Source organism: Mobula hypostoma, chromosome 1 (assembly GCF_963921235.1).
Source record: "Mobula hypostoma chromosome 1, sMobHyp1.1, whole genome shotgun sequence".
Taxonomy (NCBI): domain Eukaryota; kingdom Metazoa; phylum Chordata; class Chondrichthyes; order Myliobatiformes; family Myliobatidae; genus Mobula; species Mobula hypostoma.
Genome location: NC_086097.1, coordinates 32,946,827 through 32,961,911, shown reverse-complemented (window position 1 = coordinate 32,961,911; position 15,085 = coordinate 32,946,827). Strand labels below are relative to the sequence as shown.

Genomic DNA, 15,085 nt, shown 5'->3' with positions numbered 1-15,085 from the left:
CCTCCCTTGCTACCATTCAGGGCCCCAAATAGTCCTTCCAGGTGAGGCGACACTTTACCTGTGAGTTTGTTGGGGTCACCTACTGCATGCGATACAACCAGTGTTGCCTCCTGTATATGGGTGAGACCTAATGTAGATTGGGAGACCGCTTCGCCAAGCACCTAAACTCCATCCGCCAGAAAAAGTGGTAATCCTGGTGGCCACCCATTTCAATTCTACTCCCCATTCCGACTGCGACATGTCAGTCCATGGCCTCCTCTACTGCCTCGATGAGGCCACACTTGGGTTGAAGGAGCAACACCATTACATAACATCTGGGTAGCCTCCAATCTGATGGCATGAACATCAATTTCTCAAACTTCCAGTAATGCCCCCACCACCCCTTCACCATTCCCATTTCCCTCTCTCACCTCATCTTCTTACCTGCCAATCATCTCCTTCATGTTCTTCCCAGTTGCGTTTCTTCCATGGCTTGCTGTCCTCTTCTACCAGATTTCCCCTTCTCCAACCCTTTATCTCTTTTACCAATTGACTTCCCGGCTCTTTACTTCACCCCTCCCTCTCTCCCAATTTCATCTATCACCTACTACCTTGTAATTCTTCTCAACTCCTCCCACCTTCTTACACTGATTTCTCATCTTTTTTTCTCTAGTCCTGATGAAGGGTCTCGGCCCAAAACATTTGACTGTTTACTCTTTTTCCATAGATGCTCCCTGGCCTGCTGAGTTCCTCCAGCATTTTGTGTGTGTTGCTTACAAATCTGATTGAGTTTTTATTGAAGAGGTAACAAAGATGACTGATGAGGGTATGGCAGTGGATGTTACATACATCAATTTTAGTAAAATCTTCAACACGATCCCTCTTGGTAAGCTGACCTAAAAGATTGTGGCACACAGGATTTGTGGAGACTTAGCAGACTGAATTCAAAATTGGCTTGGTCGTAGAAGACAGAAGTTAGTGGTCGAGGGATATTATTCTAGCTGGAGGCCTGTAACCAGTGGTGTTCCACAAACAATCAGTTTGTGGCACTCAGATGTTTGTAATTCGGAAATAAGCATAGCTGAGCTGATTACTAAGTTTACAAAATGAGATAAAAATTGGCAGAGTTGGGGAAGGCTATTAAAGATGCAACAGGATATTAAACTGCTGGAAACGTAGGCAGAGAAATGTCAGATGGATTTAATCTGGACAAGTATGAGATGGTGAACTTTTGGAGGTCAAATAAATACAACATGGAACAAAACAGCATGCCCACAGCAAACATGACAAATTAAACTAAACCACTTCTGCCTGTACATAATCCATATCCTTCTGTTGCCTGAGGTGATGGATTTTGGGAGGTTAAGTACAAGAGGAAAGTATGCAGGACACGGCAGATCCACTGAGAGCTCTGATATAGAGAGATTTTGGGATAGAAGATCATAGCTCTCTGAATGTGGCACCATAAGTAGATAGGATAGTGTAAAGGTGGCTTACGGCATGCATGCCTTTCTCATGTGCTGTATAAATTGGCCTCATTGACTGAAAGGCCTATTCCTGCACTGCACTACCCTATGTCACATTTCGTTAGAAACACAAAGTCGTTCTGGTAACAGTTAGGAAATTAAATCTACACTCAGTGGTCATTCTATTAGGTACCTCCATTGAGTGTATGTTCATGGTCTTCTGCTGCTGTAGCCCATCCACTTCAAGATTCGTCATTTTGTGTATTCAGAGCTGCTCTTCTGCACACCACTGTTGGTAATTTGAATTAGCTTGAACTAGTTTGGCCATTCTCTTCTGATCTCTCTCATTTAACGAGGCTTCCCCCCCCCCCCCACAGGACTACCGTTAATTGGATGTCTGTTTTTCACACTATTCTCAATAAACTCTAGAGACCTGTAAACTCTAGAGGCTATTGTACATGAAAATCCCAGGAGATCAGCAGTTTCTAAGATACTCAAACCACGTTGTCTGGCATCAATAATCATTCCATGGTCAAGATCACTTAGGTCACTTTTCTTCACCATTCTAATATCTGGTCTGAACAACAACTGAACCTCTTGACCATGTCTGCATTCTTTTATGTATTGAATTGCCGTCACATGATTAACTAATTAGATATTTGCATTAATAAGGTGTACAGATTTAGCTAATAAATTGGCCACTGAATACATGCCATTTTTAGGATTCTAAGAAGAATATGGCCATCCTACTCAAACTCTTTACACACTATGACCATTTTACCCCAGGAATCAGTCTAATCAATCTACGTTGCACCAAATCTAAGGCAAGACTTCCTTTAGAAGTCCAAAACTGTATACCAGATGAATTGATGAATCGGTGGAATTGCCGACAGTAAATAAGGTTGCTCAGGATATAGTGAGACATACATCCGCTGGAAAATGGAGCAGGGTGGTGCCAGTTCAAATTTCATCTGGACAAGTGTGAGGTAATTAACTTTGAGAAGCCAAATTTTGGTAGGACAAAGAGAGTAAATGGCAGGGACCTTAGAAGATCTGAGGTGCAATGGGACCTTAGAGTGCAAAGTGCATTGTTCACTGAAAGCAGAGACATGGGAGAATAGCGAAGTAAAAGCGACACTAAGAATGCTAGACTTCGTAGGCTGAGACATTGAATACAAGAGAAGGGCAATTGATACTTTAGATACATCCTCCCTAACCCACCATCCCTGCCTCTTAACCAGTTTCTTTTGACTTCTTCCCAGTTCTGGCAAAGAGCCTTTGGCCAAGAACTTTAGCTCTATTTCTCTTCCCACAGATACAGCCTGACCTGCTGAGTGCTTCCAGTGTTTTGTTTTTATTGACCTTTCTGGGGAATTTCCTCTGCACCCTCTCACCACTATCATGTACAGTATTTCCTGTAGTATGGTGACCAAAACTTTGTACAGTATTGTGCCCTTAATATATCACAAAGTTATTCAATATTCTCTTATATTCTATGCTGTGGCTAATGATGATGTAACTCAAAAGCCTTCCTGACCACCTCATCCACCTGTGCTGTCATTTTTCCAGGATTTTTGAATTTACATTTCTAGGTCCCTCTGTTCCTCAATATTCCCTCAGTATGCCATATTCCATGTCCTACCTTCATTAGTACCCCTGTCAAAATGTATCACCTCGTACTTTCCAGGATTAAATTCCATTACCAAATGATCAGTATTGACCTGTATCACCAACAATTTTCCATTAAATGCCAACTTACTACGCATACCTCATTCAAATCATTAATATCAACTTGAAACGTTGACTAGCCTTTCCCTCCAGACACTACCTGACCTGCTGAGTTCCTCCAACAATTTGGTTTTTGTTATATCCCAACATCTGCAGTCTCTCATGTTTCATTATAGGAAGAACATGTCAGTGCTGGAGAACATGCAAAGAAACTTCACTATGCTGCTGCTGCTGCCCGTGATGGAGCAGGGGAGGTGAAGAGGGGGAAAGAGGGGACATGACTGTGGTACATAAAATTATGTGGGGTATAGACAGGATAGATTGCAGGAAACTTTTCCACAATATCAGAGGTGAATAAAAACAAAACATATAAATTTAGGGGAAGAGGGAATAAATTTAGATGGGAACACACATCAAAGTTGCTGGTGAACGCAGCAGGCCAGGCAGCATCTGTAGGAAGAGGTGCAGTCGACGTTTCAGGCCGAGACCCTTCGTCAGGACTAACTGAAGGAAGAGTGAGTAAGGGATTTGAAAGTTGGAGGGGGAGGGGGAGATCCAAAATGATAGCAGAAGACAGGAGGGGGAGGGATGGAGCCAAGAGCTGGACAGGTGATAGGCAAAAGGGGATACAAGAGGATCATGGGACAGGAGGTCTGGGAAGAAAGACAAGGGGTGGGGGGGACCCAGAGGATGGGCAAGAGGTATATTCAGAGGGACAGAGGGAGAAAAAGGAGAGTTAGCCACACTCAGGTTGGAGGAACAACAACTTATATTCCGTCTGGGTAGCCTCCAACCTGATGGCATGAACATCGACTTCTCTAACTTCCACTAAGGCCCCACCTCCCCCTCGTACCCCATCTGTTACTTATTTTTATGCACACATTCTTTCTCTCACTCTCCTTTTTCTCCCTCTGTCCCTCTGAATATACCTCTTGCCCATCCTCTGTTCCCCCCCCCCGCCTTGTCTTTCTGTGCAAGTTTCCTCTGGGTACTCCAGTTTTCTCCCACATTCCAATGCCTGCAGATTAGCAGGTTAATTCATCATTTATGTGTAACTGAGGCGGCGTGGGCTTGTTGGGTCTAAAGGGTCTGTTACTGTGCTATATCTCTACATAAATTTCTAGAAATTGATTTCCGAATGCCCAGGAGATGGTTTTTTTGAGCAACTCATGGTTGAGCTCACTAGGGGATCAGCAACTCTGGATTAGGTATTGTGCAATGAATGGATTTAATTAAAAAGCTTAAGGTAAAAGAACCCTTGGGGCAAGTGATCATAATATGACGGAATTCTCAAGAAACTGTAGATACTGGGAACTAGAGTAACGCAGAAAAATTGCTGAAGAAACTCAACAGGTCATCTGTGGACGCAAAGGCATAGATAAAATTGCAAACTGAAACTTTTGACTTTTCCAAGCAACACCCTTTGGCCCGAAACGTCAACTGTACTTTTTTTTTTCCATAGATGCTACCTGGCCTGCTGAGTTCCTCCAGCATTCTTTGTGTGTTGCTCAGATTTCCAGCATTTGCAGATTTTCTCTTGTTTGTTTTTTGACTATACCTGTACAGATGCTGTCTGACCCACTGAATTCCTATTGGTATGTTAAGTGCTCATCATATGACTGTAAGAAACTGCAGAGAGATTTGGATACAGCTGAGCACATCACAAGAGCCTGCATCCCTTTCATGACTCTATCCATACGACCATAGGAGTAGAATTAGGCCATTTGGCCTATCCAGTCTCTTCTGCCATCTAGAAATGGCTGATCCTCTTTTTTTTGCCCCTCCTCAGCCCAGCTCCCCGGCCTTCTCCCCATAACCTTTGATGCTGTGTCCAATCAAGAACTACTCTCTGGCTAAAGAAATTTATCTGCATCTCTGTTTTAAATGGATGGCCCTTTACCTTGAGGCTGTTCCCTCTTGTCTTAGACTCCCCTACAATGGGGAACATCCTTTCCACATCTACTCTGTCTAGGCCTTTCAACATCTGAAAGGCTGCAATGAAATCCCCCCTCATCCTTCTGTATTCCAGTGAGTACAGACCCAGAGCTATCAAACGTTACTCGTATGATAACCCTTTCATTCCCAGAATCATCCTTGTGAACCTCCACTGAGCCTACTCCAATGCCAGCTTTTTACTGAAATGAGCCCAGAACTGTTTACAATACTCAAGGTGAGCTCTCACCAGCGTCTTATAGAGCCTTAGCATCACATCCCTGCTCTTGTATTCTAGATCCCTTGAAATGAATGCTAACATTGCATTTGCCTTCCTTACCACGACTCTACATGCAAGTTAATCTTTAAGGTGCTCTGCACAAGGACTCCTAGGTCCTGTTGCATCTCAGATTTTTGGATTTTCTTCCCATTTAGAAACTAGTCTGCACATTTATTTCATTTACCAAAGTGCACAACCATGCATTTTCCAACATTGTATTTCATTTGCCACTTTTTTGCCCATTCTCCTAATCTGTACAAGTCCTTCTGCAGCTTACCTGTTTCCTCAACACTACCTGCTCCTCCAACAATCTTCGTATCATCTGCAAACTTGGCAACTAAGCCATCTACTCCATCATCTAACTCATTGATATACAGCATAAAAAGAAGCGGTTCCAATACCGACCCCTGCGGAACTAGTCAATGGCAGTCAACCAGACAAGGTCCGTTTTATTCCCACTCACTGTCTCCCACCAATTAGCTGATACTCGAACCATGTTAGTAACTTTCCTGTAATACTATGGGCTCTTCACTTGGTAAGCAGCCTCATGTGTGGCACCTTGTCAAAGGCCTTCTAAAAGTCCAAATATACAACATCCACTGCATCCCCTATATCTATCCTACCTGTAATCTCCTCAAAAAATTCCAATAGGTTTGTCAAGCAAGATTTTCCCATAAGAAAACTATGCTGACTTTGTCCTATCTTGTCCTGTGTCACCAAGAACTACATAACCTCTTCCTTGACAACCGCTGAGGTCAGGCTAACTGGACTACAATTTCCTTTCTGTTGCCTTCCTCCTTTCTTAAAGAGTGGAGTAACACTTGCAATTTTCCACTCCTCTGGCATGGTGCAATAAGCTGGCATAGACACAATAGATTAACTAGCCCTTTATGCCTTCATATTTTCATGATCTTTAAATTTATGAAACGAGAACTTGGGAGCTTGAAGCACATCCTCAAAACTCCATGATGCACACCTGGAGCACACAAGGACAATCACATGAAACATGGTAACGCAGGACATGCCATTCAACTTTAGCTTGGCATATGTGAACTCAAGCTGGGGCCTGTACGTTGTTCAATCTTTATCGTGTTGTCTCAGGTTCCGGTGCCAAATGAACAATTTCAAATAGGGCTGTTAAGAAACATCCGAGTGCTGAGGGGAGCAGGCAACTGAACATACACTGTTCTTCCAACCCAGAACTTACCTCATGGAAGCCATGGGCTGTCAAAATGCTGCGCACCAGTCTACTCTCAGTGCGCACAATCTTATATGCCAAGTGATAGCGCTCTACATTAAGGAAGGGAAAAAAAAGACATGATATAGACTGTACTGGTATAATTGCAATTATAATATCCATAAATCAATCTCCCTCATTACCCACTCTACGTATTATATGGATTTATATTTTACAACAGGAACTAGATCATCTGGGTGAGTGGCATTGGAATAGCAGATGGAATTTAATTCAGACAAGTGTAAAATTATGCATTTTGAGAAGTTAAATCAGGGCAGAACTGACACCGTGAATGGCAGGGTCCTGGGGGGAGGGGTGGGTGAAGGTGTGGGGTTTTGGTACTATTGATCAGTGTGACCTTGCGATACAGGTACACATTTCCCTGAAAGTGGTAACACAGGGAAACAGGGCAGTGAAGGCAGCCAAAGGCACATTTGCCTTCATCAGCAATGACACTGAGAGCGAAATTTAGCGCATCATGTTACAATTGTATAGAACATCGGTTAAAGCACACAGAGCACTCTGTGTATTTATGGTCACCCAGCTACAGGATGGCTATGATTAAGCTAGAGAGGGTGCAAAAAAAAGTCTCACAAGGATGTTGCCAAGATTAGAGAACTTTAGTTACAAGGAGAGAATGTATTGGCTGGGTCTGTTTTCACTGGTGTAGGAAGCTGAGGAGTAGCCTTATAGAGATTTATAACATCATGAGGGAGATATATAGGGTAGACAGTCACAGTTTTATATCTTCCACAGAGATGGAAGCCTAAACCAGAGGCAGGGTGAGGGGAAGTAGCAGAGTCAGACAGAATTACAATGTTTAAAGAACATTTGGACGGGTGCATGAATAGGAATGTTTTAGAGGGATAGGTTCAAAGATTTACTGTCTGTGATAATAAACCTGATTCTGAATAACCAGAGGTCTATTGGTTATTCTGAAATAATCAATTTCACATGACACATGACACATTTCACTCTATATTTTGATATTTCGATGCACATATGACAAATAACGCTAATCTTTAATCTTTATCTTTAACGTCCCCAGAAGGAAGATGAGTGCTTTCCCTTGTGCTTATGTTGAACTTGGTTGGCCAGGTATAGAAAGTTGTGGACACTCATGGAAGAGTGGGAGTGGTATGGAAATTTAAATTATGGACAAATGGAAGCTCAGGAGCATCCTAGTGGACTAAATGAAATAGTTGGGATTGCTTCATACAACAGCCCACCCCGGTATATAGATAAATTTCTGTTCTGAGATAAATTTAGAAAAAGGAATCATTTTCAAAGTAAATGCACCATTTAACTCTAAAATTTATAATCAATAGGAAGATGTCTCTATGAAATAATAAGACTCACAACCTGTAACATTGTTTAATTGGTTTGACTGATTAAAAAACAGTCTACACTCACATTGTCAATAAAACATAGCAAAAAGTGAATGCACAACTCTAGAGCTTCCTCTGAAGAATGTTTATAAGACAGGTGGAACGGGATGAAAGCAGCCTCTCACACTATTCCGCACTGAAAAATGGTCCTCACGGAAAGGTTTACATACCTCCAATTAAGCGCAAGCTGCTATCTTCGGTCACAATACCATCTGCATAGAAAACCAAGGTAGGTACCGTTCCATTGGCGCCTGCCCACCGAAGACACGGGTGTTCCCTGCAACATGAATGTCGCTTTAGAAATGTATCATGGAACAGCTTCAATTCCACTCCTTAGAAACAATACAGGAGGCCCTCAACACATAATGGATTTTTATTTTTAATATTATCTGTCCTTTTTCCATGATCTTTAAACTTCTTTGATGGATATTCACTGTCCTGGGGGCCTTTCTTTTTTGCCAAGTTCAGCTTTCTAAACACATCAGCTGACTCTACTAAAGGTCAAGGTGTTGTTTTCAAATAAGTTGAATTTCCAACTAATATTCTTTCTTTAACTTCTTGTCATAAACGGGAGCCAGTCTTCAGTTCATGATAAAAATGGAAAGCAGTGAACAGTTTGAAGTTAAAGACAGCATTGCAAACAAATGCTATCTACAGAACAGACTCACCAGTGCCACAGCTTCTGAGCTTATTGCTCAACAGTTGTAGTGGAATATTTTAATTTGGTTTGTTTCAAACTAGAACATGCTTGTTAAGTCATTTAGTTAAATTAAACTTGCAGAAAAGAATATTATCATTCAGCATATCAAACTGCTAATCTGTTAATAGTTGGAAGGTCAAAAGAGTCAGCTTCACAGCATTAATTGTCAATACTTGGGACCTCTGTCTCCAGAAGCATTGAGACCGCTTGTATTAAAAGGTATCTGAAAAAATATTAGATCGGCAGAGAAACAGTTTAAATGTACAGAGCAGTTCAGGTTTTTTAGGAATGATCCTTGAACATCAAAAAGAATGACAGAAACATAAGGTAAACTAGAATCTATCCCTCTGCCTTCGATTTCTGCAACAGATGATTGGTTTGTCTCTGGTTTGTGGGTATGTCTTTTCAGCTCATAGGAACTGTACCTCTGTTTTGAAAATCCTTTAAGTTTTAAAAACGATTCGTAATTTGGAAGTCTTTTGTAAGATACAAATCTGATGTGAGTTTTAAATGTGTCTTAAAAATGTTTCGATTTTAATGTGCATCACTAAAAGTAAATGAACTGTGTTTAAACTACATTGTTAGCTGGAAGTATCTCCATGGAAGTAAGCTCAAATAGTTGGTATTGGCAGCTAAACTCACTGTGGAGGACAAAGAGGGAAGTAAACTCCTTTTCGTAGATTGGGTAGTTACAGTATAATTTCCCCTTAGTGAGGGCACCCATAGCTATCTATACCAAATAGGGCTTAAGATCTTCATACAAGTTTAGAACTTTGCAATCAGCAAACCCAATACAATCACACTTTAGCAGACCAGAGCTATATCAATGGAAACAGCAATTTATCGTTCAGACTCCTCTAGCTAGCATAATTTAAATGCAAGGAAAGAGTTAAATTTCATTCATCCTTGGTATATGCCAACATGTATAACACAACATGGAAGTTTGTAAAACCAAATGGCATCACCTTGTTAGCCTGCATAGATGCACATCCTTGAGATTAGCTATTAGTGAAGAATGCTTTCCTCCTTATAGACATGTTGTCTCTGTTTCTAAATTATGTACCTAGGCCATACTTTGCAAGATATTAGAAGGTACAGGCTGGTACCACCAGGGGATGGAAAACTACTACGGTAAAGGTTATGCAACACACATAAAAGTTGCTGGTGAACGCAGCAGGCCAGGCAACATCTCTAAAAAGAGGAACAGTCGATGTTTCAGGCCGAGACTCTTTGTCAGAACTAACTGAAAGAAGAGCTAGTAAGAGATTTGAAAGTTGGGGGGTGCGGGGGAGATCCGAAATGATAGGACAAGACAGGAGGAGGAGGGATGCAGCCAAGAGCTGGACAGTTGATTGGCAAAAGGGATATGAGAGGGACAGGAGGCCCAGGGAGAAAGAAAAGGGGGGGGAGAGCCCAGAGGATGGGCAAGGGGTATAGTGAGAGGGACAAAGGGAGAAAAAGGAGAGAGAGAAAAAGAATGTGTGTATATAAATAAATAAATAACAGATGGTGTACGAGGGGGAGGTGGGGCATTAGCAGAAATTTGAGAAGTCAATGTTCATGCCATCAGATTGGAGGCTACCCAGACGGAATATAAGGTGTTGTTCCTCCAACCCGAGTGTGGCTTCATCCTTACAGTAGAGGAGGCCATGGATAGACATATCAGAATGGGAATGGGACGTAGAATTAAAATGTGTGGCCACTGGGAGATCCTGCTTTCTCTGGCGGACAGAGCATAGGTGTTCAGCGAAACAATCTCCCAATCTGCGTCGAGTCTCACCAATATATAGAAGGCCGCATCGGGAGCACCGGACGCAGTATATCACCCCAGCCGACTCACAGGTGAAGTGTCACCTCACCTGGAAGGACTGTCTGGGGCCCTGAATGGTAGTGAGGGAGGAAGTGTAAGGCCATGTGTAGCACTTGTTCCGCTTACAAGGATAAGTGCCAGTGCGGAGGGATGGGGGGGACAAATGGACAAGGGAGTCGCATCGGGAGCGATCCCTGCGGAAAGTAGAGAGGGAGGGGAGGGAAAGATGTGCTTAGTGGTGGGATCCTGTTGGAGGTGAGGGAAAGATGTGCTTAGTGGTGGGATCCTGTTGGAGGTGGCGGAAGTTACGGAGAACTATATGTTGGACCCGGAGGCTGGTGGGGTGGTAGGTGAGGACAAGGGGAACCCAATTCCTAGTGGGGTGGTGGGAGGATGGAGTGAGAGCAGATGTGCGTGAAATGGGGGAGATGCGTTTGAGAGCAGAGTTGATGGTGGAGGAAAGGAAGCCCCTTTCTTTAAAAAAGGAAGACATCTCCCTCGTCCTGGAATGAAAAGCCTCATCCTGAGAGCAGGTGGGGCAGAGACGGAGAAATTGCGAGAAGGGGATGGCAGTTTTGCAAGAGAAGGTGAGAAGAGGAATAGTCCAGATAGCTGTGAGAGTCAGTAGGCTTATAGTAGACATCAGTAAATAAGCTGTCTCCAGAGATAGAGACAGAAAGATCTAGAAAGGGGAGGGAGGTGTCGGAAATGGACCAGGTAAACTTCAGGGCAGGGTGAAAGTTGGAGGCAAAGTTACTGAAGTCAATGAGCTCAGCATGCATGCAGGAAGCAGCGCCAATGCAGTTGTCGATGTAGCGAAGGAAAAGTGAGGGACAAATACCAGAATAGGTACAGAACATAGATTGTTCCACAAAGCCAACAAAAAGGCAGGCATAGCTGGGACCCATACGGGTGCCCATGGCTCCACCTTTAGTTTGGAGGAAGTGGGAGGAGCCAAAGGAGAAATTATTAAGAGTAAGGACTAATTCCACTAGACGGAGCAGAGTGGTGGTAGAGGGGAACTGGTTAGGTCTGGTCCCACTGGTTAGGTCCCTCTCACTTTACCCCTTGCCCATCCTCTGGGCTTTCCCCCCTCCCCCTTTTCTTTCTCCCTAAGCCTCCTGTCCCATGATCCTCTCATATCCCTTTTGCCAATCAACTGTCCAGCTCTTGGCTCCATCCCTCCCCCTCCCGTCTTCTCCTATCAATTCGGATCTCCCCCTCCCCCCCCCACTTTCAAATCTCTTACTAGCTCTTCTTTCAGTAGTCCTGACGAAGGGTCTCAGCCCGAAACGTCGACTGTACCTCTTTCTAAAGATGCTGCCTGGCCTGCTGCGTTCACCAGCAACTTTTATGTGCGTTGCTTGACATTCCAGCATTTGCAGATTTCCTCGCGTTTGCGGGGTAAAGGTTATGTTAGATTTTTGAAGGAATCTTGAAACTTATTAACTTCCTCAATAGTTGTTAAAATTAAGTAAACTTAGAAAAAAAATTAAGGCTGTTTCAATGTTCTTTCTGTGACTTATTTCACATCGTACTGAGGTGAACATCGTAAAAAAAATCTTACATATTACTGCATTTTTCTAATACCCAAGTTAGTGCAATCACTTTACTGCACCACCAAATCAATGGGGGTTCGATTCCTGCCATTGCCTGTAAGGAGTTTGTACGGTTTCCCCATAACCACATGGTTTTCCTCCAGGTGCTCTAGCTTCCTCCCGCAACCCAGAGAGATACAGGTTAGGGTTGGTGTGTTGCAGGCATGCTAGGTTGGTGCCCGAAGTATGGTGACACTTGCGGCCAGCACCCAGCACAATCCTTAGACTGTGTTGGTCATTGATGCAAAATGATGCATTTCACTGTATGCACGGGGTTTCTTTGTTGCACACTGTGCACAATGTTTTACAATGAACCAGAATTGATTAGAGAGCATAAGGTAAAAGAACTCTAAAAGACAAGTGATTGTACCATGAATGAAATCAGCCTGAATTTTGAGAAGGAGAATCTAAAGTCAGATGTATCAGTATTACAGAGGAGTAAAGGGAATTCCGGAGGCATGAGAGAGGAGTTGGCCAAAATTGACTGGAACACAACACTGGCAGGGATAACAGCAGAACAGCAACGGCTGGAATTTCTGGAAGTAATTCAGAAGGCACAGGATATATACATCCCAAAGAGGAAGATATATCCTAAAGGCAAGATGACACAACCGTGGCTAAAAAGGAAAATCAAAGCCAACATAAAAGCCAAAGTGAGGACATTTAATAGAGTAAAAATTAGTGGGAAGTTAAAGGATTAGTAAATTTTTCAGTACCAACAGAAAGCAACAAAAAAGTCATTACGAAGGCCTTGGTAGAGTAGACGTGGAGAGGATGTTTCCTATGGTAGGAGCGTCTAAGACCAAAGGACACAGCCTCAGAATAGAGCGGTGTCCTTTTAGAACAGAGATCAGTAGGAATTTCTTTAGCCAGAGAGTGGTGAATCTGTGGAATTCGTTGCCACAGGCTGCTGTGGAGGCCAAGTCTTAAATATATATTTAAGGCGGAAGTTAATAGATTCTTGATTGGTCAGGACATGAAAGGATATGGGGAGAAGGCAGCAGATTGGAGCTCAGAGGAAAAATGGATCAGCCATAAAGAAATGGCAAAGCAGACTCAATGGGCCAAATGGTCTAATTCTGCTCCTACATCTTTTGGTCTTATGTGACAAATAAACTCCTCCACAACTGCATTGTTAAGATAGTCCTCTTAAAATGGTGCACTGATGGGTGAGACATAAAAATGTCTATTATGCACGGTAGATTACAAGGGCGGATTAAATTGTCTCACAGACTTCCCTTATACTGTGATTTATGCCAAAGATTCATCCAAGTTACACGAACTGGAAAATAACAGAACAACATTTGTTCATAGAGTCATAGAAAACTACAGCACAGAAATAGGCCCTTTGGCCTACCTAGTCTGTGTCAAACCATTTAAACTGGCTAGTCCCATTGACCTGCACCCAGACCATAACCCTCCATACCCCTCCCAGCTATGTGGCTTTCCAAACTTTTCTTAAATGTTCGAATCAAAATCATTTCCACCACTTGCACTGGCAGCCTGTTCCACACTCTCACCACCCTCAGTGAAGTAGTTTCCCTTCATGTTCCCCTTGAACATTTCACCTTTAACCCATGACCTCTAGTTGTAGTCTCACCCAACCCCAGTGGATAAAGCCTACTTGCATTTACCCTAGCTATACTCCTCATAATGTTGTATACCTCCATCAAATTTCCCCTCAATCTTCTACGTTCTAGGGAATAAAGTTATAACCTATTCAATCCCCCCTTATAATTTAGGTCCTCCAGTCCCGACTCCTACACTCAATATTTTAATCTATGAAGGACAATGTGCCAGAAGTTTTCTTTACAACTGAATCTAAGTGTGACACCACTTTCAATGAATTATGGACCTGTATTCCCAGATCCTTTCGTTCTATCACACTCTTTAGTGCCCAACCACTCATTATGTAAGACCTACCCTGGTCGGTCCTCCCAAAAGTGCAACATCTCACAATTGTCGGCGTTAAATTCCATCTACCACATCTCAGCCCATTTCTCCAACTGGTCCAGATCCCACTGCAAGCTTTGTTAGTCTTTCTCACTGTTCACTATACCCCCAATCTTGGTGTCAACCGCAAATTTGCTGATTTAGTTAACTACATTATCACCTAGGTCATTGATATAGATGACAAACAACACCACCAATCCCTGCAACATTCCACTAGTCACAGGCCTCCAGTCAGAGAAGCAACCTTCTACTACCACCCTCTGGCTTCACCCACGAAGCTAATGTTTAATCCAGTTTACTACCTCATCTTAAATGCCATGCAACTGAACCTTTTTGACCAACCTCCAATGCAGACACTTGTCAAATGCCTTGCTGAAGTCCACGTAGACAACATCAATTTGGTCACGGTGTACATTCCACCTCAGGCCCATGTCAAATAGGCTCTGACAAAATGAGTGACATGATTAACAGGCATGAAACAGCATACTCTGGTGCCTTCCCCATCTTCTGGGGGATTTTAACCAGCCAGGTTAAAAAAGTCCCTAAATAATTATCACCAACATATCACGTGTGGAGCCAGAGGAGCCAACACACAAGACCACTATTATACTACCATTAAGAGTGCTTATCAAGCTTACTTTGATTGGAAAACCAAAGGTATAATATCTGTTCGCGATTTATTTTTGGATAATTGTTTTATGTCTTTTGATCAACTCTCTAATAAATATAATTTACCCAGATCTCACTTTTTTAGATATTTACAGATTAGAAACTTTTTAATTACTGTTTCCCCTAATTTTCCACACCCATATCCAATGGACATTTTGGAAAAAATCTTAGATTTAAATCTCTCTCAGAAAAGTGTAGTAGCAATTATATATAATATAATTATGAATTTATGTCCTGATGCTTCTAATAAAATTAAAGCTGACTGGGAAAGAGAACTTGAGATTAATATACCGACTGAAAAATGGGAAAAAATTCTTCAGTTGGTGAATTCATCCTCTGTATGCG

The 15,085-nt window shown here is 42.6% G+C and overlaps 1 protein-coding gene across 9 annotated transcripts in view; it reads right to left on the bottom strand.

Annotated features, from left to right (window-relative positions):
- Positions 1-15,085, bottom strand: part of ttll5 (tubulin tyrosine ligase-like family, member 5) — a 508,510-nt gene that overhangs the window by 442,402 nt on the left and 51,023 nt on the right. For all 9 annotated transcript variants that reach the window (XM_063045983.1, XM_063045976.1, XM_063045953.1 and 6 more), the window contains exons 3-4: positions 8,181-8,287; positions 6,593-6,675 (exon numbers count right to left, since the gene is read on the bottom strand). In XM_063045983.1, the coding sequence (XP_062902053.1) occupies positions 6,593-6,675; positions 8,181-8,287 (190 nt within the window). The remainder of the gene's footprint in view (positions 1-6,592; positions 6,676-8,180; positions 8,288-15,085) is intronic.